Consider the following 19,607-nt stretch of genomic DNA (forward strand, 5'->3'; position numbering starts at 1 on the left):
TCGGTGGCCCCCCCCAAAGGACCCGGCAGTGGAGGGATGGGCGGAGGAGAGGAGGGAGAAGGGGGTTCCCAGCATGGCAGTGCGTGCCAGGGAGACCGTGTGCACCAATGGGGAAAATGGGGAGCAGGCAGGGAGCACCCCAGTTATGGGTGCTGGGGTTGGCAGCAGGCTTGGCAGTGGTGTGCCGAAAGCTCTCTGCGGCCGCTCAGCCGGTTTGGCGCTGACACAAGGCACATGACAAAATGCTGAGCAAACACTTCCAGAAAGGCTAATAATACCCCTCCCAGCAGCTTTCGGTTCCTCTGCCGCCTAGCACGCCTCGTGTGCCGGCAAGCGAGCCGCGAGCCGCTGCGAGGCTGTGGCACATGGCACCTGCCCAGCTGCCGCCGGAACTGGGCTGTATCCGGGGTGCCAGGGACCCTCCTGGGTGCAAAATGCCCCCGGGGGACCCCTGCACCGGTGCTGGGCAATGGAGCCGACCCCTCCATGCTCATCCCCGTGGCTGGAGCCAAGCGCACGGCTCTGTGAGCAAACCACTCTGTGCAGCCCAGCAAAGCCCAGCCAGTGCCGGTGTGTGCCAGGCACGCTCGTCCCCTTGCACCGGGCTTGCTGTCAGTGCGGCATGACAAGATTTTGGCTGACCGTGATTCACGTGGCAGCTTCAGCATCCCACAGGCTGAGTCACCGCACCCTGTGCCGGCTCAGGCCGTCCTCTCCGATCCACAGCCACCGTCCCCACAAGGATGCCAGGCTGCAGGCACTTGGCTGTGCAAACAGCGTTTGCCAACCAAAGCACATTAATTTTGCTCCGAGCTTGCGACGCTTACAGCAAAGTAACCCCCACCATGTCCCCAACCACCTGCACAACCCCAAGGGTGTCCCCACCAGGAGCTCAGCAACTCGGCACTCTCTACAGTCACCCAACCAAATCATGTTTGGTTGCTTTTATTTTTCCACACCCCCCCTCCGCTCCCCCCTTCCTCCCTTCCTCGACACTCTCAACCGAGGACTCGGTGTACTTTGGGGACGGAAATGCAGCGTGAGAGGGATCAGCCCTTATCAGTGCCGAGCTACGCTGAAAAGAAAGTTCTTAGAAGTCGCTCGCCGAACGGCATCGTGCAATGGGGTTGGTGCTACCACGGCAGCTCGCGGCACCCCCGGCCCCGTCGGCGACAGTGATTGCAGCTGCAGCTGCAGCTGCAATCACTGTCGCCGACGGGGCCGGGGGTGCCGCGAGCTGCCATGGTGGCACCGGTGCTTTATCCCAGAGGATTTTGACTTTTTTGCTGTCCTTGGAAGATAACTGCGTCCTGTGCAAAGTCCTGCAGGGAGAAAGCGGAGGGGTTGCCCATCCTGGCTGCTTTCCCGCATGTGGGTTGTGACACCCAGCACGTCCTCTAGCTTGCTGGCGCAGCGGGTTTTATCGGCACGCATCCCGACTGCGGCGTTGGAGTCGGCCACCCGCTTTCCTAGGAAGTGGGAAATTCCAGGAAAAGGTAGTTCGGCGAAGCCCCCCACGTCCCTCCCTGGGGAGAGCGCAGACGGGGAGTGTGAAGGGAGAAGGAAATGATGCAGTATAGAGATACGGTGCCCAAAAACCAGTCTGGCTTCGGAGAAGTACCTACCGCAAGCATGGTGCCCCCACCCCCTGAACCACCGCACCTGACCGCAAGATGCCCTGCTCGATGGCAGTCAGTACCAAGAAAGGGATTTCTTGGTAACCAAAACTGCACACTCAACACACCGCATGTTCACCCAGCACCCACGGGCTCCTTCTCGGCAAAAAAGATGCCACAGCAGCATCGTGGGGCTGGGTACCCTCCACTGCTGGCTGGGCTTGGGATGCCCAGGATGCTCGGGATGGGATGGGATGCTTGGGATGTTGCCCCAGCTCAGTCCCCAGCCCAACCGGCATCAGCTCCCACCCCGGAGACTTCACCCTGCTGCTCTCTAAAGGATCCTGTGCATGTGGGGGAAACCCCAGTAAAAGGTTGAGCACCTCCCAGAAATCACCGGGGGACACAATGCCCCATAAAGCTGCACTCCCAAGCCCCCAGAACACAGCTGCCACCATGCCATCGCTGTGGCATCCCTGGTCCCGACACCTAACACACAAAACCGGCTGTCCTGGGGTGTGACGTAGGTGATCTCTGGCTCACAGGGCTGATGGTAGCAGGATCCAACCCGGTGCCCCCAAAACCCCTCTCCCTGCAGAGGCTGACAGTGCCTGGGCACTGCTGGTGACATTGGGCCACCGATGGGGATGACAGCTCCATCGGATGGGGACGGAGGAGCCACGCAGGCTCTTGGTGCCTACTTTAAATGTAGTGCTTGAGAGCAACGTCCTCCCACCTGCGGTCTGCTGACCCCCAGTATTTGTATTTTTGTTCTTTGCAGGAGATTTTTCTAGAGTTTAAAAATACAAAGCTTCAGCCAGGCCAGAGCTGTCCCCAGTGTCAGGGGACAGGAGACAAACTGGAAGCAGGAGGAAAATGCCCCCAGGACGAAACTCCCTCCTGCTCCATGCCCAGAGAATCCCACGGGAGACCAAGGCTCAACCCACTGCACCCCCCCGCCCTGTCCCATGTCCCCACATCCCCGACCCCTGGGGACTCCCTGCAGGGTGTCATGGGGAGCGCCAGCACAGCACAGGGAGAACCAGCATGGCACAGGGAACACCAGCACGGCATCCATGGTCACCACGCACCTAGGGAGAGCAGGGCGGCAGGGAGAATGTGGGGGTTGCCAGCATCTGCCAAATATCGGATGGAGACCCACACCAGCTTGATGCTGTGGTCGTGCCAGGACCATGAGCTGAAGGTCAGGCCAAGGTCACAGCTGTGCTCGGGCTTTGCAGGCGCGGAGAGGAGCTGCTGCGTTTCCGCCTTGCAAACCCCCAGTAACAGCTCTCACCGCAGCTCCTTCGCCCGCCACTTTCTTTACTAGCTGCGTTCACGCAAAGCCGGCGTGCAGGCAGCCGTGGTGCTGGCGGGCTGCCCGTGCCGATGAGCACCGCCGGTTCCTTTCGCGGTAATCCTCCCCCCGGCAGCCTTCACAGCACACCTTTCCACTTGCCTTTCGTGCTTTCACATATGAGCGGCGGTGGGGAAACCACCGCCCAGGAGGGCTGCCTTGGCACTGCGGGTCCCCTGGTACCTCTCCAACAAGGATATTTTGGATTTGCTTTTTTTTTTGGAAGCAAGACTCCTCCCAGCCCACCCACACACGCTGGGAAAGCTCTCACTGTGATGCTCTGAGTCGCTGCTGTAAGGAGCATGACCTGCATGGATGCACAGGGGACACTGCAGGTGCTGGGAGAGCTTTTTTGGCTGGGGAAAAGAGGAAGGCAGCCAGCTTTCCAAGAATGAGAGTGAAATCACACTGCCACACTGCCTGTACCTGGGAGACCTGCGGGTGCCAGTAGGTTTGACCGGCACTGGCATTGCCCGCGCACCGGCAGGGTGCTGGCACCCACCACCCACCCAGACACCCTCGGGCTCAGCCGATTTCTGCCAGGTCCCCAAAAAGCTGCCATCACCCAAAATGCTAGTTTGCACAGGAGGGAGCCGGAGCCAGCCACTCTTCCCAGCGGATTTGGCCAGTGCCTAGTCCTCTGCTGGCAAAGGTGGTGGTGGCATGGGGATGACAGTGGTGGCACAGAAATGACAGCAGTGGCACGGTGATGATGGTGGTGGCACAGCGATGACGGCGGTGGTACGGCGATGATGGCACAGCTGTGGCAACAGGGCCAGCAGGCTGAGACCGCACGGAGCAGAGAGCAAATCCTTCGACAGCGACGGGTGCTGTCGCCGGCCCCTCCACGCGCAGGGGATTTCCCCATGCCAGCTCTTTCGCTTCCACTCTGAGTCACGCCGTGGGAGGTGGGGAAGCGCCGCGAGCCGAGCCCTTGTGCAAGGTCCCCAACGGATACGGGCGAGATTTGTTGTTTCTTGTAAATCACGGAGCCTGCCGTGTACCCCTTACGCAAGGGACAAACCTCAGCCAGAGCTGCAGCACTCCCGGGCACAGCTCAGCCCCGCCGGGCTGCTGGTGGACAGACAGACAGACAGACAGACAGGCTACCAAGATCTGCGGCGGAGCAAGCACTGGGTTATGCCGGCGTAAAACCACATCCCATGCCCACGACCCTGGGGAGTTTTGTGAAGTTCCCCCAGGAATATGGAGGCACGCAGCCCTGTCCTGGGGGATGCCGGGTGAACTGGAGGGGAACTACGTCCCATTGCTCTGGTGCAGGCAGCAGGGTGGCAGCTGGGGTCCTGTGGGGCCGGGGGGGACACCAAGGGTCGAGCTGGAGGGTGCAAGGTGTCTGCTGGCAATTGTCCTTGGGTGTTTGCACCGTGGGGGATCCCAGCGTTCGACCTCAAGGCCTTTGCACCATAGATAATCCCAGCATGTGTCCTTGCGTGTTTGCACCATGGCCAGTCCTGGGGTTCATACTCAGGGATTTCCACCACGGCTAATCCCAGCACTCAGCCTCACAAGTTTGTGGCACAGCTAATCCCAGAGTCTGTCCTCCAGGGGCTAATCCCAGCGCTCCGGCGGTTTGGTAGCACAGCTAATCCCAATGCTTCTCCTCAGACCTTTGCACCGTGGCTCATCCCAAGGGGACAGGTCCACCCCAGGCAGCCCTGTGCCAATGCCAGTGTTGGGGACGGGGTCTGGGATCCCACTGATTTAGGCCATTTCCCTGCACACCCCCAGCCTCTCACATGCCTCCTGCACCCCACACCCACTGCAGGCCCCCCTCAGCCCAGCTCACTCCCTCAAAGCTCACTATGGAAGACCCTAGGGTGGCACACTCTGCCCTCTCTGCCTGCATACAGAGACTGTTCACTCTGAAACCTACTGACAGCAGCAGGAAGTGCCACCATGGGGTTCTCTGTTCTGGGCTTGGGGCACTGGAGGTAAAAGAGGCCTCCTGCCTCTGTTAAGCAGAGAAGCACAAGAGGTGGTCCCTGCTGTGGGTTGCTGTGCAAGACTGAGCCTCCGCCCCAGACCCCGGCCATTACCTCCCCAAAAAACCCTCTCTGCCCACCCCAAACCCTGGCCAGCATCTTCAACCCACCAATACCAGAGAGACAAAAGAGTTTCCAAGACACCCTGTCTCTGAGCATCCCCAAAGCTCATGGCAGGGGACAGAGCCATCCCCGAGGGGACCGGGCTCAGCGGTGACAAGAGGCACTGTTGTGCTGGCCTGAAGCGCTGGCTCGGGGGCGGCCAGGGCACAAAGCACCTTCTGTTCCCATTCTGAGCGGCTGCTGAGCACCGGCGAATGGCGATGCAGGAAAACAGCCCCGGACCCCCATCAACCCATGGAACCCGTTTCTTATTAAATTAAACACGGGGTGCTGTAAAATGCAACCCCAGGAGCCACTGGGGTAAATGGGTACATTTACCATATGGTAAATGGGTAAATCCATACCCATGGGCAGGGATTTGGGGGGTCTGGCTAGAAACCCCCACCCCATCCTCGGGGCTGATCACCCGTCTTTGTGCATTGATAAACCTCCACCAAGTGAGGCAGCGGCTGCCAGCTCTGCACAAGTGAGTCAACATCCCCTTCCCAAAACTCTGCAAACTACCCCAAAACCAGAGAGCCCAGCGGCTCACGTTCACAGTGGGGTTCGGGAAGACGGGGGCTATAAACAGGATCTGTAAACAGGCGGCGTTCGCCAGCCTCTTTTTTTTTTTTATTTTAAGCCAAACTCGCTTCCAGCGTGGGCTGCTTTAATAATTTCCTGGAATAAATAACAAGCGCAGAAAGTAAACAAGGTGTCTGTGTGCAAGCGGGAGTCGGCTGCAGCCAGGGACTGAGTCACCCCAAAGCCCGGTCCCAGAGGGCTGGGGGACGTGGGGTGTCCAGCACGGACCCCACAGGGTCCCTGCAGTCCCCAGGATGTCCCGGGATTTTGCATCACCCTGAGATTTTGCATCACCCAGGACGATGCAAGAGCTTCAAGAGCCCACATGGGAGCATTTGATCCCCCCGCATGGGTATTTTGGTCCCAAAGCAGGACCTGCCTCTTCCCCAGTGCTGCGCCCTGCCCAGCTGAAGGAAGCAGCTCTTGGCCAAAATGCTTCATTTTTAACTTAATCTCAAGACAACGTTGAACATTACGATGCCCATCATGGGCATCGGTCAGAGCTGGGGCCAGCTGCCCGGTGGGGAGGAGCAGGGTCCATCCCGGCCGAGTCCCCACCGCCAGGATGAATCCTTCCAGACCCCGTGCTGCCTGCACAGGCTCTCATAAATATTTACCTTTGAAAGAAGCAGCACTCAGCTTCGAAACAACCACATCCTGGGCCATTAAAAAAAAAAAAAAAAAAAAAAAGAGACAACCACCCAAAAAAACACCACTGGGCATCTCACACCAACTCCCAGCGCTGAGTGGGACCCAGCACCCTCCTGCAACAACCAGCACCGTGTGGCCCCTCGCACCCCCACCTGTGGCAGGGGGGAAGCAGCACAGTCTTTGAGTTCTCTCCCAGTCTCTTTTCCTGCGATTCACTTAATATCTCCATTTTTTGCTCACTTCTCACCTTGCACGTGGTGCTTTCATCCCCGAGCAGCTATGCAGCATCCGTGCAAGGGAGACAGCCCCGACTATGAGCAGCCAAACACTGGCAGGCAGAGAAGCATCACCGCCGTGAGCAGAGGGGTCACAGTGCTGGGGCAAACCCCCCTGCCAGCAACAGCAGGGTGAATTTTAAAGGATGGGGTTAAGAAGAAAGGAAACCCTCCAAGCCTCTCTCCTGCAAACCCCAGTGCCCGGGGAAGCAGCAGGTTGGGGATCGGTCCCGCACCCTTCCCCTCGCAACCCAATCAAGCCCCCGTGAGCTCCATCCCAGCAACACAGTTTCCAAAATAAGAAACTCTGCTCTTCAGCAATTAACGCCGGGGCTGTGGTTACGCTGTTAAAAGTGTTTTTTCCGTGCATGACCAAGGATGGAAAAAGTTGTGGTTAATAAATGACAAATAACCTTTTGTCTCATTGCCCTCCCCCCGTACACACTCCTCCTGCGATACCAAAAAATAGAGGGGGGGGGGGGAATATAGAAAAAGTCGCCACCAAAATCTCAAAAAGCCAAAAGGATGCCCAACCCCGCGTGCCTTCGAAGAATAGCGAGCAGCGCAGCACCGAAAGCGAAGCAGCGAGGGGATCCGCCGCCTGCCCTGCTCGGCGGTGAAAGTCTGCAGGCGGGTTTCGGTGTCGCTCTGGGCACCTCTGGGTGCAGTTTCGCCTCTCCCAAGGGAATCGCAGCACACCCACCCCCCCCACCCAGCTCTTACCCCGTTGCAGGTTTCCTGGCTCCTGCCTTGGGGATGCCAGAAGAAGGATGCAGTCCCTGGGGATCCTGGGAGAGGGATGCCAGGAGAGGGATGTAGCTCCTGGAGATGCCAGGAGAGGGATGCGGTCCATGGAGATGCTGGGAGAGGGATGCCAGGAGACGGATGTAGCTCCTGGAGATGCCAGGAGAGGGATGTGGTCCCTGGAGATGCTGGGAGAGGGATGCCAGGAGAGGGATGCGGTCCCTGGAGATGCCAGGAGAGGGATGCGGTCCCTGGAGATGCCAGGAGAGGGATGCAGCTCTCCGGCCATGTGCTGTCCAGCCGCCAAGGGACGATGCAAGAGGGTCGCTCTTGGCTGGACGATCAAGGCAGCAACCCCCGCCAGCCTGGGATTGTTTAACTTTTTTATTACAACAAAGAGAGAAAATAACATGTGGTGCGAGCCAGCTTGCCCCTGGGCGAACCACGGGGATGAGGGCAGGAGCACACGTGGTCCAGCCCGCTCCAGCTCGCAGGATGGAGGACACCAAATGGAATCCAGATTGACCCAAACGTGCTCTTCCCTGGGCCAGGGTGATGACGGGACACCGAGATGTTTCCCATCACCAGCAAGCTCTTTCTCGCAGGACACCCATTGCCTTTGGGGTTTGCCAGAGCCTGCGGGCAGTGGGTGCCCCTCTCATGGTGGCCCTGAAGAAGAAAGACCATTTTGCAGCATATTTTTCCAGGAATAGAGGAATGAAGGAGCTCAGGGGCTGCAGCAGCGACACTGGCATTTGTGCATCCAACTCGGTGTGTCCAGTTTTGAAGGATAATTATAGGTCACTAATAAGAGGAAATATCTTTTGGATTTGAAGCAAAGCGTTGCACTGCAAAAGAAGGGGTTTGCTCAAGTCCCTGCCTGGGATAGGGATGCAAACGCAGCTGCTGCTGGGGTCAAGGCTTCCCAAAATGTGGCCTCCCCATCCCTGCACGCAGGAACCAGTGGCAGCTCTCCCTCTGCCACTGCCTCCTCATATATCCTCGGTTGAGTCACTTCTTAGGGCCATGTTTGAGCAACCCCCATTGCTCCTGGACATACAATGCAGCTCCAGGAGGAGCCAGTGTGAAGATAGGGACCAAAATACTGAGATGTTCCCCACCCCATGCTTGGCCGGCTGCCACCCAGAACCCCAGGCACTGAAAATCAGAGCCCAGCAGCGCAGGACCTGCTTGCTCAGGAGGTGGCAGTTCTCAGAAACCAGCTTCAGGTGAAAGGAAGGGGAAAAAGAAAGAAAAAAAAGAAAAAAAAGAAAAAAGGAAGTCAAAGCAGTCTCACGCGGAGCAGAGATAAAAATACTGCTCCTCCTGCAGCCACGGCTGAAGATGTACGAGCCATGACACAGGCACCACAGGTTTTCACCGGAAGGAGTCTTCCCGGCTCGTCTCAGCATGCCATCAATTTACGGGATGCACTGGATTTCATTAAAATGCTATAAAGAAACCAGCGCAAATGCAAATCCCATTTCCCTTCCCCTTCCTGTAAAAACATCTGGTCAACAGAAATGGCTGGGGACATTTCCGTTGCAAATCACGGTTTTCATGGAGTTTAGGACTTGGCCACGTAAAAGGCACTTGGGGCTGGGGCTCAGCTGATGAACAGGGCAGCCCCAAAACCCCGATGGGCTGCCCTAAAACATGCAAACCTATTTTGCCAGCTTTGGCTTAAATTTATGAAGGTGGAGAGGCCTCAGAGCTACCCAGTCCTACAAGTTATATGAGAATAAATGGTGTGGTAGCAGAGAGAGCCCTTAGTGCCTCCACGGAAAGCAGGGAGGACAGGTGAGCATGGCCCTCGTACTAGACATCAGAGCATCATCACTTCACCCTGGCACCAGTCGGTGGCACAGCATCCTCACACCCCTCCTCTCCCCGGCACGCCAGCACTTTGGCATGTCCCCAGGGTGGGGGTCCAGGTGCCCCCTGCCCTGCACTGGGTACCCTGAGGCCACCAGTGCCCTGGAGCCAGTCTGTGACCCGCTCCCAGGAGGGCTCCGGATCCGATCATCTCCAAACCCCTCCTTTGCAACATCATTTTTCCAGCACTCGAGGGAGGAAGGAGCGATGCCAAAACCAACCCAGCAGCAGCTGCAAGCATGGGAAGCCCCATTTCGTCCAGCTGAAGCTCCCATGAGATCGGCACATCCCTGCGGGATGGGATGTCTGTGCCAGGCAGCACCGCAGGGACCGCTGGCAGCTCCGGCACGGCTCACCGATGCTCACCCCTTCGCCCAGCGCAGCTCCAGTCACAGCCACCCAAGCAGTAAATGGGATTAGGGCTCTTCAAAGCCCTGCTCCCTTTGATGCCGGGCACGTTATGGGATTAGGCCGAGAGGGCCCCACTGGAGAGCACTGGGGGGAAAGTAAGGGGGAAAATAAGATAAAAGCTGCCAAAAGCAGAGTGATGGAGCAGCAGCTGAGGTGCAGTGGGGCATGCATGGGGCCACCCCCCCTTTCCCCATGGACCGTCATTGCAAGGTGCTGAGTATCTAGGGGCTTGGCTTGATGCTGTAAAGCTGGGAGGCTGAACCAAATTTCCATCTACATCATATTATTTAAAGGGTCGAGAGGGAGAAGAGGAGGGCGCTTCTGGGGAGACCTCGAGGGTGACCAAGCCTAATGGTCCAGAGACCAGCCAGGGATGAAAATCCTCAAGGACTGTTTTTACAGTTGCTTATTTAAAACCATTAATGTTTCATGATGATCAACAGCATCTTCAAATCGGAAACAGATCCACAACACGGGCGAAAGGCAGCAGCAAAGCCCTGTGAGCAAACCAGGGCTGGAGGATGGAGGGGAGGGGGCTCCCCGCAGCCTTCCCTGGGGAGTTATCGGTTATTATTTACCTATTTTAAAGGGAAAAAACCCCCAAAAACCAAAAAACACCAACAAGCTGTTCTGTTCCCACTGCTCTGCAGTTTGAACCCTTGCTGGGTTTGAGGAATGGGAGCCACCAGCACGGCGCACGGCTTTCCACCGCCCCCAGAATTCAACCACAGTTACTGGGAAAGGGGCTGGATTGATTCTGCTGTAAATGAGCCAGGATCTGGCCCCAGCGCAGTTAATTAGAAAGGAAGGACCCGCCCTGAGAATATTTGCACAGGAAGCAATTTATGCCAGAGACTCACGAAATCCAGTGAGGAACATCCCCCCTTCCGCAGACCTGGCTGAGAAACCCCCCCCAGCTCAGGGCCCCGGGGGGACTGCAGGGTCCCCGGCCTTGCGGTGACGGGGGACTCACCAGGAAATCTCCATGGGACAGAGATTTGTTGCAAAGTGCAAGGAATAATGCTGCAGAGCACTGGGTGAACTTGCTAAATGTCTTGTTTTAAATGCCTCCTGCCCGTGGGTCAAAGCCGGTCAGGGGCTGCGGGGAGAGGAAGAATGTGCTGTGTGCTGGGCTTGCTTCCCAAGTGGAGGGAGGGGAAGAAAAAACAAAGAAAAAAGGAAAAAAAAAAGGGGAGGGGGAACCAGTGTTTGCAAGCATTGGGTCCTGGGGGCAGAGGGGACACAGCGGGGGCCCGACCGGGCACTCATCCTGTGGGACAAGGGTGCTGCTCCCATGTGCAAGTGCCAGTGGTGCGATGGCTCTGCTCCCTGCGTTGAGCCCAAAAGCCTTTGGGGGAGAAGGTTTGGCAGAAAGGAGGACTTGGCTCTCCCTCGTGGCTGTGCCGGGTCACCAGGGATTTTACCCGGTGTGGAGACAGCCAAATCCATTGCAGCTATAATGTGCACCGGGAAAAAAAACATAGGTGCTGGGGCTTGGTGCCTGGGTGGCAGGGGGCACGAGTGAGTGCCCATGGAGGGGTTTGTTCGGTCCCGACTGCCAAAGCCCCCCCACACTGGGGAGCACAGCCCCCCTGGGAGGGCATCCCCTCGCTTCGCTTTTAGGTTTGGCTCTTGCAAAGCCCCGAGGACAGGTCTGGGCAACAGGCACCGAGGATGAGGAAGAGCAAAGCCAGCAGCAAATTTGGCAGCAGCGCCTGAAATAGCACCAACCCAACGCCTCCTTGCCACCAGTTGGGCTGTTCCCTGCGGTGGGATCCAATGTGCCCAGTGCCATCCAAGTGAGCGGGGGTCCGGACCATGCCACCACCCAGCGGTGCTGCCCGGCTGCTGGGAGCACCCTCCAAGAGCCCCAAAATGATGCCGTTCAGAGCCAGACCTCTCCGTGCCCTGGGCTGGGGACACATGCTCCCATGGGGACAAACAACCGCAACTCCCAACGCAATGGAGCAAAACTGCCTTTTACTTTCAGATTTCACAATTTTGGTGGTGTTTCTGTTGGTTTTTTTTTTTTTTAAACGTTTAATATTGGGGTGGTTTGACAGAAGTAGCAGGAATTTAGCCAGCTCTTCCCTGGCCCAGTGCCGTGGTGAGCAGCAAACACAGCCTGAAGGCAGGGACAAGGTTCCGGCTCTACCCAAGGCTTCCTCCTTCTGAAGCACAAGTTAGTCAACAAAGTTAAACGAGCACAAAAAGAAAAAAAAAAAGGAAAAAAGAAACAGAAAACCCAGCCCATCACGCCTGCGTAAGACCTGCCATGTGGAGGAACTGTCTTTTTAAAGATTAAACACCACGGCTCCCCCCGCATCGCTCCCCGTTCACTCACATCCTGCATCATCTCCGCTCCAGCCGGCATCTAAGCACTACGGGAGCTCCCCAGGGTAGCTGAGATCTGAATTTCTGGCCACAAAAGTACTTACAAAAATAAAATTAAACTCCCTTACAGATCCCATGGGGGAGCAGAGGAAGGCACAGAGCCTAATTTCTATTTTCCCCTTCCTTTCCCAACTTGCCCTGGCGATCAGATGCCCTGGCTGCTGAAACCAAGGCACAGCAAGGACAGGGTGAATTTGGGGTTCGCCAGACCCGGTGACCCCCCACCTTACTGGGATGGCTCCACAGGGCTGGGAACAAGCGGTGCAGAGGCCACCAGCCGCTGTCCTCAGCTCTGCATCTGAGGGCAAAGCAGGCGCTCTGCTTCTAGCCAGTAAAGCCAGGTTTGGGGTCCCAGCAAGAAGAAATACAACTGCATCTCGACCGATTGCAATAATTAGTGCTCACATCGCCCTTGGCACATGGTCACAGCATCTTTTGCCCCCTGAATGCAGCCCTGAACACAAGCCTGCGGCAGTGGCTCTCCTTCTCAGAGGTCTCAAATACAGGGCGCAGCCTCTGCTCCTCCTCACAGAACGTGCTGGCACCCTGGCATCGTCCCCAACCCGGTGCCGAGGGACCCGCAGCATCGCCTGGCCGAAACGGGCAAGAGCCGGCAGGTCCTTACCTTTGGCGGGTCAAAAAGCTCCAGCACGTACTCCTCACCGTCAGGTGTCCCCGCTCGCCGCAGAACCAGGCGGCAGCGCTGCCAGCGCGTCCCGCTGTCCAGGAAGGTCTCATCCAGCAGCCCGTACTTGAGGACCCCCTCTTTGCGCACCTCGGGGGCCTGGTCCCTCGACAGCCCCCATGGCAGGATGCGCTTGCTCAGTCCCGGCTTAAAAGCAGCCTCTGCCGCGGCCTCCCCGTCCCCATCCCCGGGGAGGGCATCTGAGGAACGGCGTCGGAAGAGGCTGCGCCAGCTCCTGCGCAGCTGGCTGAGCGAGAAGGGCCGCCGCGCCGGCCCCGCCAGCTCCTCTGAGCTCCAGGACTTGCGCAGCCCCGTCGAGGCGGCCTCAGGGGCTCGGCCGGGCTGCTCCGGGCGGGCGCTGGGGTCCACCTCGGCTTTGGCGACCACTGTGCCCAGGGAGGCATCCGTGTGCCGCCGGTGCGTCTCCCGGTAATCCCGCGCCGGGCCGGTGGGCAGGATGCGGAGCTGGTTCATGGCAAAGCCCTCCTTCACCTCATGGCAGAAGTACTGCTGGAAGAGGTCGGTGAACTGCACCGAGAAGTTCTCAGCGGCCAGGAGGTCATGGTGCGGGTGCTCGGTGGCAAAGCGCAGGTAGTGCCGCGCCAGCTCCTTGGCGGTGCTGATGGCGTGCAGCTCACAGAACTCATGCCAGCCCCGGGGATGCGCTGGCGTGCCGGCTGGCAGAGCGTGCCCATTCATTGCCGTGGCTCCAGCGAGGCGGCCGCGCTGCAAGACAGAGCACACCGGCAGCGTCAGGGCAGCCCTGACACCCCGACGCCTTCCCCCAGCCCCTGCAGCCCCCAGCCAGCACGGCTGCATGCCGCTCCATATGCGTACCCGCAGGGCAAGCGGCCTGGGGCACGCCGTGGTTTGCTTGGACCCTGGTCAAAGCCACCGAATTCACCGGCGCAGAGCGCAGGGACAGGCGCTGCAGCCGGCCAAGGGGCAGCCGGCTCCCCGGTGAGCGGCACGGTCACGCAAGCAACTGCTACGGCTCGCCACCTGGTGCCGGTGGTGGCCACTCAAGACGCCGAGCACCCTGCCCCACCGCGACGCCTCGTATCCCCATCCCAGCCTGGCAGGGCCGTGCCTCAGTTTCCCCACCTGCGAGGTGGGGTGCAGGCAGGTCCCAGAGCGGGGCGTCTGCACGGCTTCCTGCCAGCACAGCTGCCTGCAGCTGCCCGCCGCCCCGCAGGGACGCCCGGCCAGGCCGTATCCGCTCTCCTCCTGCCAAGGCTTCGCAGCGCCGATGGGTTTCCCTCCAGGGACCTATTTCAACAGAGCTGATAAAGCTGGAGTGCGGGCGGGAAGGGAGGAAACAACATGAAAAGCTGCAGAAATCCAGGGACAGAGCTGCCTCGCTTGCCAGACCCACCCAGCCCCACCGGCCCCGGGGAGACGCAGCCGCCGACACAGCCAGGGATGAGCACGTGTCCCTGGGGGGATGCTCTGCTGCCTGTGGGACTGAGGGGCAGTCGGGCTCTGGCAAACCACGCCGTATCTCTGCCCCGAGCAGATTTTGCTGCGAGGCCAATCTGACAGCACCCACGGCCGGTGTGCAGCAGCCCCGGCGTGCCCGGCTGAGCCCAGCAGCAGCATTCCCTACAGCCAGCCCGGCTGCACCGCGTTGCTTACCGCCGAACCTCGTGCTCACCCGCGGCACTTATCGGGGCCATGCACTCCGCTCAGGCAGGAAACATCGGCCAACCCGCCCGGATCCTGCCGCGCCGGCACGGGCACCGCCGCCTCCCCGAAACTCCGGCTGCCAGGCAGCAGCACCCTGGCTGCTGGGAGGGGAGGAAAAGTGATTGCATTTGTTGGGAGGAGGGAAAATTAAAAAAAAAATAAAAAAATAGAGGGGCTGGGAGGAAACAAGCGGGGCGATGCAGAGCACGGCGGATCTTGTTTGCAGCCGGGGAGGCGATAACGCCGGGAAGAGGACCTCTATCTCTGCCCACCCGCCACCCTTCTTAGTACGTCCTGTGAAGTTTCTAGGCGAGGGGAGATGTTATCTGCCGCCCGCCAGCCTCGCTGGGGCCTGGCTTCTCAGAAGAGCCGCCCGAAGCTCAGGACCGGCCGGCGTTGCGGCAGTGCCGGGCGTGCGCCCGCCTGCGGCCCGGCCGAACCCCCCGGCAGGGCCCCCGTCCATGACCGTCTATCAGTGCCGCCAGCCTGCCGATGACTCAGCATCCTTCAGCTGTGCTCCCGCTTCCTCCTGGCACCCGGGAATTGACGCCACGGCCACCGGTACCGCCGGCACGCTCAGCGGGATGCTCCCCCGAAACACGGAGGCAAGCGGGGCACCCGTGTGGATGGCTCCTCAGGTGGGTGGGAGATTCCCAGAATAGGGAATTCGCCTTCTAAGTTTTCGGGCTTGCTCCACACTGGTTTCGGGAGAGGTTTGCGGCACGGGAAGAGCCGGGCTTCGCCTGCGCCACGCAGCGAGAAGCAGCCGAAGGCTGCCTCCGGTAGCAACGTGCTTTTTCCAACTGGCATGATGATGGGAAATACACCCCCAGCGCTTCCTCCTGCCGGCACCGGCACAAACAGCAATGCTGTCCTCCCTGCTCCTGCCTGGCACACTCCCCACGTGGAAAGGGCTATCCCGGATGAATCCGCGCATGAGCTACCACAGCAGCATCCCGCTCCTCCGCCTGGCCCCAGGTTTTGGCAGGGACATGCCACAGGGATGTGAGAGCCCACTGCCAGGTGGGCTTCTCCCTGCTCATCGCGCTCCACGATGCCGGAATTCAGCAGCCAGTGGCTTTAAGGCAGACTTTACATCTGCAACCCTTATACCCTATACATTCCTACAAGGGAGTCCCAGCTGTCCTGCAGGTCAGCGCCAAGCCAAAGGAAGTGTCACAACAGCTAATTGCCTTAATTTGTACTGAATGGAGAGTTCAGCCCACCCTCAGACGTGCCACAAGCTGGTTGGGATGGGGGGGCTAATGTCCCCCAGGCCACTGGAAGAGTTGTACATCACCCAGCCCGCCCCGTCTCGGGGCCGTTTTGGGGTGCTGGGGTTGTTTTGGGGTGCTGGGCCAGAAGCTTGAGGTAGAGCAGGACAGGACAGACCAGCCACAGGCTGGCTTTGATGCGGGCTGGGGCGGCGAGCCCCGGCTTGTGCAGGATCCAGCCCTGCAGCCGAGCCGCCCCCAGGAGAACTCATTAAACTCTTGCCCAACCTGGCAAGTATTGCTGCGGTAGCGGGTGCCGGCATCAGCTGGGACAGTAACCCACGGGTTGGATCCGGCAGTGGGTTATTTCTGCCTTTGTGGTAACAAAAAATCCCAGTAAATGCATTTGTTGTTTAATTGCAGCCAGAAGAGCCGGCAGCACCAAGCGGCACCAGGGCAATGCCGGGAGCCACCACAGAACAGCCGCGCAGGGGGCTGCAGCTGCACGGGAAGGGCACCCGCCAGCACCCAGCACTGCAAATCCGGCCTTGAAGGGAAACGTTCCGGAGCAGAGACCATGTCGCTGTGCCCTGCGCCGAGCAAGCCCTGCTCACACACGCGTGCGTGCACAGGCAGCCCTGGAGCATGAGCAGCGCAGCCAGTGCACCGCAATCCGAAAATGAAACCGGCCCCAACTCTTTGCCATGACTCTCCACGCCAGGAAAATGCATGCCAGCAATGTAAATAGGAAATTTGATTTGTGTGCCAGCTCTCCCAGAAACAACTGTTCCCCAACTGGAGGACAAGCGGCCGGCGGCATTTTCAGCTCCCTTTTATAAGCACAAGGCTATTCAAAATTCACCCCAGGACTATTTTCAGGAGGGAGCAAAGCGAGGGGCTGGGAGACGCCCTCGCTGGTCCCGCAGCTTCCAGCTTCCCGAGTGGCAGAAATACAAAGTTCCCACAATCCCAAGAGCGGGAACATTGTTCCTTCCCAGGATGTCCTCCATGAAAAGAGCTATTCTGAGCCGGCAGCAGCCTTTCTTGGCACGGCCCCGCAGCCCGCTCGCGAGGCAGCTATAAAAGGCCGGGTTACAATGAACAGCACTTTTCAATGGGAGAGTATCCGGTGTGGGGGGCTCGGGGGGATGTGGGTCCCCGAGGGATCCAGCCCACCCAGGGTGGGTTCACAAGGGCTGGGTGGTGCCGAGCATCCCCCCAGGATGGTGCCAGTGCAGCCTCTCTCTGCCTCCCAATCCCCCAGGGGCCGCAGTGGCGGATGCTGGAAGACCGGCTGGATGCAGCCCTGGGTTGAGAGCACAGAGGGGGACAAGCGGTGCGGGGCAGCCATTTGGGGGTGGGCACGGAGATGCAGCCACTCAGCAAGGCCGGAGGGGCTGTTGCAGGGGGAGAGGTGGGAAAGGGTCTGGCTGCAGCCTCTGGATGTGGGATAAGGAGGGGTGGGGTGCGGGGAGGGAGCACCGCAGTTTCACCCTCTCCTCCAAGCTGGGTCACAACAGATGTGTTCACGGCACGTCGCCTGCCCTGGGCACACTCGCTGCAGAGCGAGCACAGCCACGGAAAGCAGTCCCAACTCCACGCTCACGGAAAACCCCATGAAGTTTTATTGCTGCCCTTCAAGCCGAGCCTCTTCTCCCTTCCAGCAGCCTGTTTTCACCAGTGGGATAAATATTGCTGATTTACCCCTGAGCAGAACAGAAAGCCCCAGCCCACACACCCAGGGCAGCATGGGGACTCCACAAGAGGCAAGGAGGGCAACAGGGCCCCTATCACCCCCCCAGAACAGCACCCACATATTTACAGCATCACTATAGAACAGCCAAGGCCATTTGCCCGTCAGACCAGCACAATCCACAGCAGAAGGTGCCTGGCACTGCCCAGCTCTTCTCTCTGGGAGCAGCCCCCTGTGGCAGTGTGGATTCTCTGGGGTCTCATAGAGGGTGATGGCACAGCACCGTCGCTCCCTGCGACCCACCAGCTGTTTCCACACAAGCTGGAGAACCCCAGGGTGTCTCAGGACCTTCCCTCTCTCCTTTGGCTAAACCAAATGGACAAATCAAAAAGCAACAGAGGAGCACGTTGGAGAGATCCCACACATAGGCTGTGTTTTCTTAGGAAATCAGGTTAAAAGCCAGGAGTTTTGGGGAGGCTGATTTTGCTCTCCTATCCCCACTTTCTCACAGGACATACACTCCCCTCTCATTTGACTGCCTGGCACTACACAACTTGCTATATTAGAAGCCAGAGCTGGCCTTAATCTACGGCTTTGCGTGGGCTGAGCAGTGCCGCAGACCTCTGGGGACACAGGCAATGTTACGGCACTTTAAATCCAAGGGAAATCCACCCGTTTGGCTTCCCCTGATCACTCCATCGGGAGAGACAGGATGGAGACAGCCTATTCCAAACCCATCTCGGGCCAAACGCAAGCTCCACACTTGCTTGGCCCGCAGGAGCTCACCAGGACGAGCCGCTGTGGCCAGCCCAGCTCCCCAGAAACCTTCTGCCTGCTCCCGTTCACCCAAGTGCCCATCACCGTGGCATCTGGAACCTTGCAGCCCAGTTTACACCATCATCCTCTCCCGCACCCACCACCTGTGGGGAAAAGCCTGGCAGCGGGGTGGCCTCTTTCGACAGGGTTTGTTTTGTTGCATGAAATGAATTGCTGCGGTGTAGGTGTGGGAGAAGCCGGGCACACGGAGTATTTCTGGGGGAGCAGCTGGCTGGGGATCCCTGGCTTTGCCCATGGGGACAAGGGGGAGCAGCCGGCAGCTCAGCCTCCCACCAACCTCGCTCTCCCTCCCTGCCACAGCAGTTTCCCCAGGGATGGATTTGGCCCTTCCTCCTCGCCAAGCCGCGGCAGCGCTGGCAGTACCACAAACCCCGTCAGCGCCAAGCTCTTGCACTTTCACTTCATCTCACCCGCTGGGATTTGTCCCAACGTCTTCGCAGTGCCAGGGTCAGTCCCTGGCAGCCCCGTGGGTGGGGAAGGTTTGCTCTGGGCGAGGAGGACGTAAGACCCCTCAAAAGCCACTGGCACTTGCACCCCAAACTCTCCTGCACGATGCACAGTGCTGGCAGACCCCCTGCCCTGCGGGCTCCGGCGAAACCAAAATAGATCTTTTCAGAGGCAATAAAGACATAAAGATAAAGGAGAAAATAAAAGCAGTACTGGGGGTGGCAGAAATGCACAGGGACAAGGCTCTCCTGCACAAAAAAGCAAGTTAAAAAGAAATCCGAGGTATTGATCTAGTCCCAAACAAGTCAAAGTGAAACCTGCCAGTAATTTCATGGGCCTTTAAACTCCAGTCCCCGTAACCTGCCAGCAAAGCCCGACAGCAGACAGGGACATGCGAGAGCAGACAGCGCCAGGTCCCCACGCCGGCCACCTCTTCCTCCAGCTGCTTTTCCTACCTAAGCGCAGCAACCCGAAAAGTCCCCAGGCCACCAGCCCACGACTCCAGCACATCTTGAATCAATTTGCAACAACAATATTGAAATCGCAGCTCGACAACTCATCCCTGTTTCCTTGACAGTAAATCCCAGCCCGGGCAGCAATGACTGTGTTATTGCCGCTGTGGGATCCAGCGGGTCCAGGTTCTCTGCGGGTGACCCCACCGGGACTTGGCATGAGTGGGACTGGGCATGCTGGCAGAGCACAGGGAGGCCGCCGGGATGCTGCCTGCTGGTGCATCAGCCTCGTGCTCCGAGCCCCCCGTGCTTGCCAAGCCAGGCAGCGCCTGTGAGCCAACAAAGTCTGCCGGGAGCAGAAAGCCAGAGGAGCCGCTTGGCAGGCTCCGGCTGGCACCTCCGCTTGGCACTCACGGCGGGCACGGGGGCAGAGGAGAAGGGGGCGGCGGGGCTGCCAGGCAGGGCATGGTCCCCACGGGCAGGGCAGCACCCCGCAACGGGGGCTGGGGCAGGTGGGCATCACCCCATGGGGTTCTGTGCCCTCCAAAAGGGGCCAGCCCCATGGCGGGGGCTGGGGGCA

General features: G+C 59.1%; 1 protein-coding gene and 1 long non-coding RNA gene across 7 annotated transcripts in view; one reads left to right on the forward strand and one right to left on the reverse strand.

Annotated features, from left to right (window-relative positions):
* Nucleotides 1–19,607, reverse strand: part of SH2B3 (SH2B adaptor protein 3) — a 29,515-nt gene that overhangs the window by 7,089 nt on the left and 2,819 nt on the right. For 2 of the 6 annotated variants that reach the window (XM_069794660.1, XM_069794657.1), the window contains exon 2: nucleotides 12,639–13,424. In XM_069794660.1, coding sequence (XP_069650761.1) covers nucleotides 12,639–13,397 — 759 coding nt within the window. In that variant the 5' untranslated portion in view covers nucleotides 13,398–13,424. Of the gene's footprint in view, nucleotides 1–12,638; nucleotides 13,425–13,802; nucleotides 13,968–14,333; nucleotides 14,522–19,607 lie in introns of those variants that run through there. The other 4 variants (XM_069794659.1, XM_069794661.1, XM_069794656.1 and 1 more) reach the window with 4 other exon arrangements.
* Nucleotides 14,545–16,700, forward strand: LOC138687451 (uncharacterized). Its single transcript, XR_011326623.1, has 2 exons — nucleotides 14,545–15,022; nucleotides 16,022–16,700. It is a non-coding gene; the product is annotated as an uncharacterized lncRNA (long non-coding RNA).

The sequence above is a fragment of the Haliaeetus albicilla genome, chromosome 10, assembly GCF_947461875.1.
Source record: "Haliaeetus albicilla chromosome 10, bHalAlb1.1, whole genome shotgun sequence".
In the NCBI taxonomy this organism is placed as follows: Eukaryota; Metazoa; Chordata; class Aves; order Accipitriformes; family Accipitridae; genus Haliaeetus; species Haliaeetus albicilla.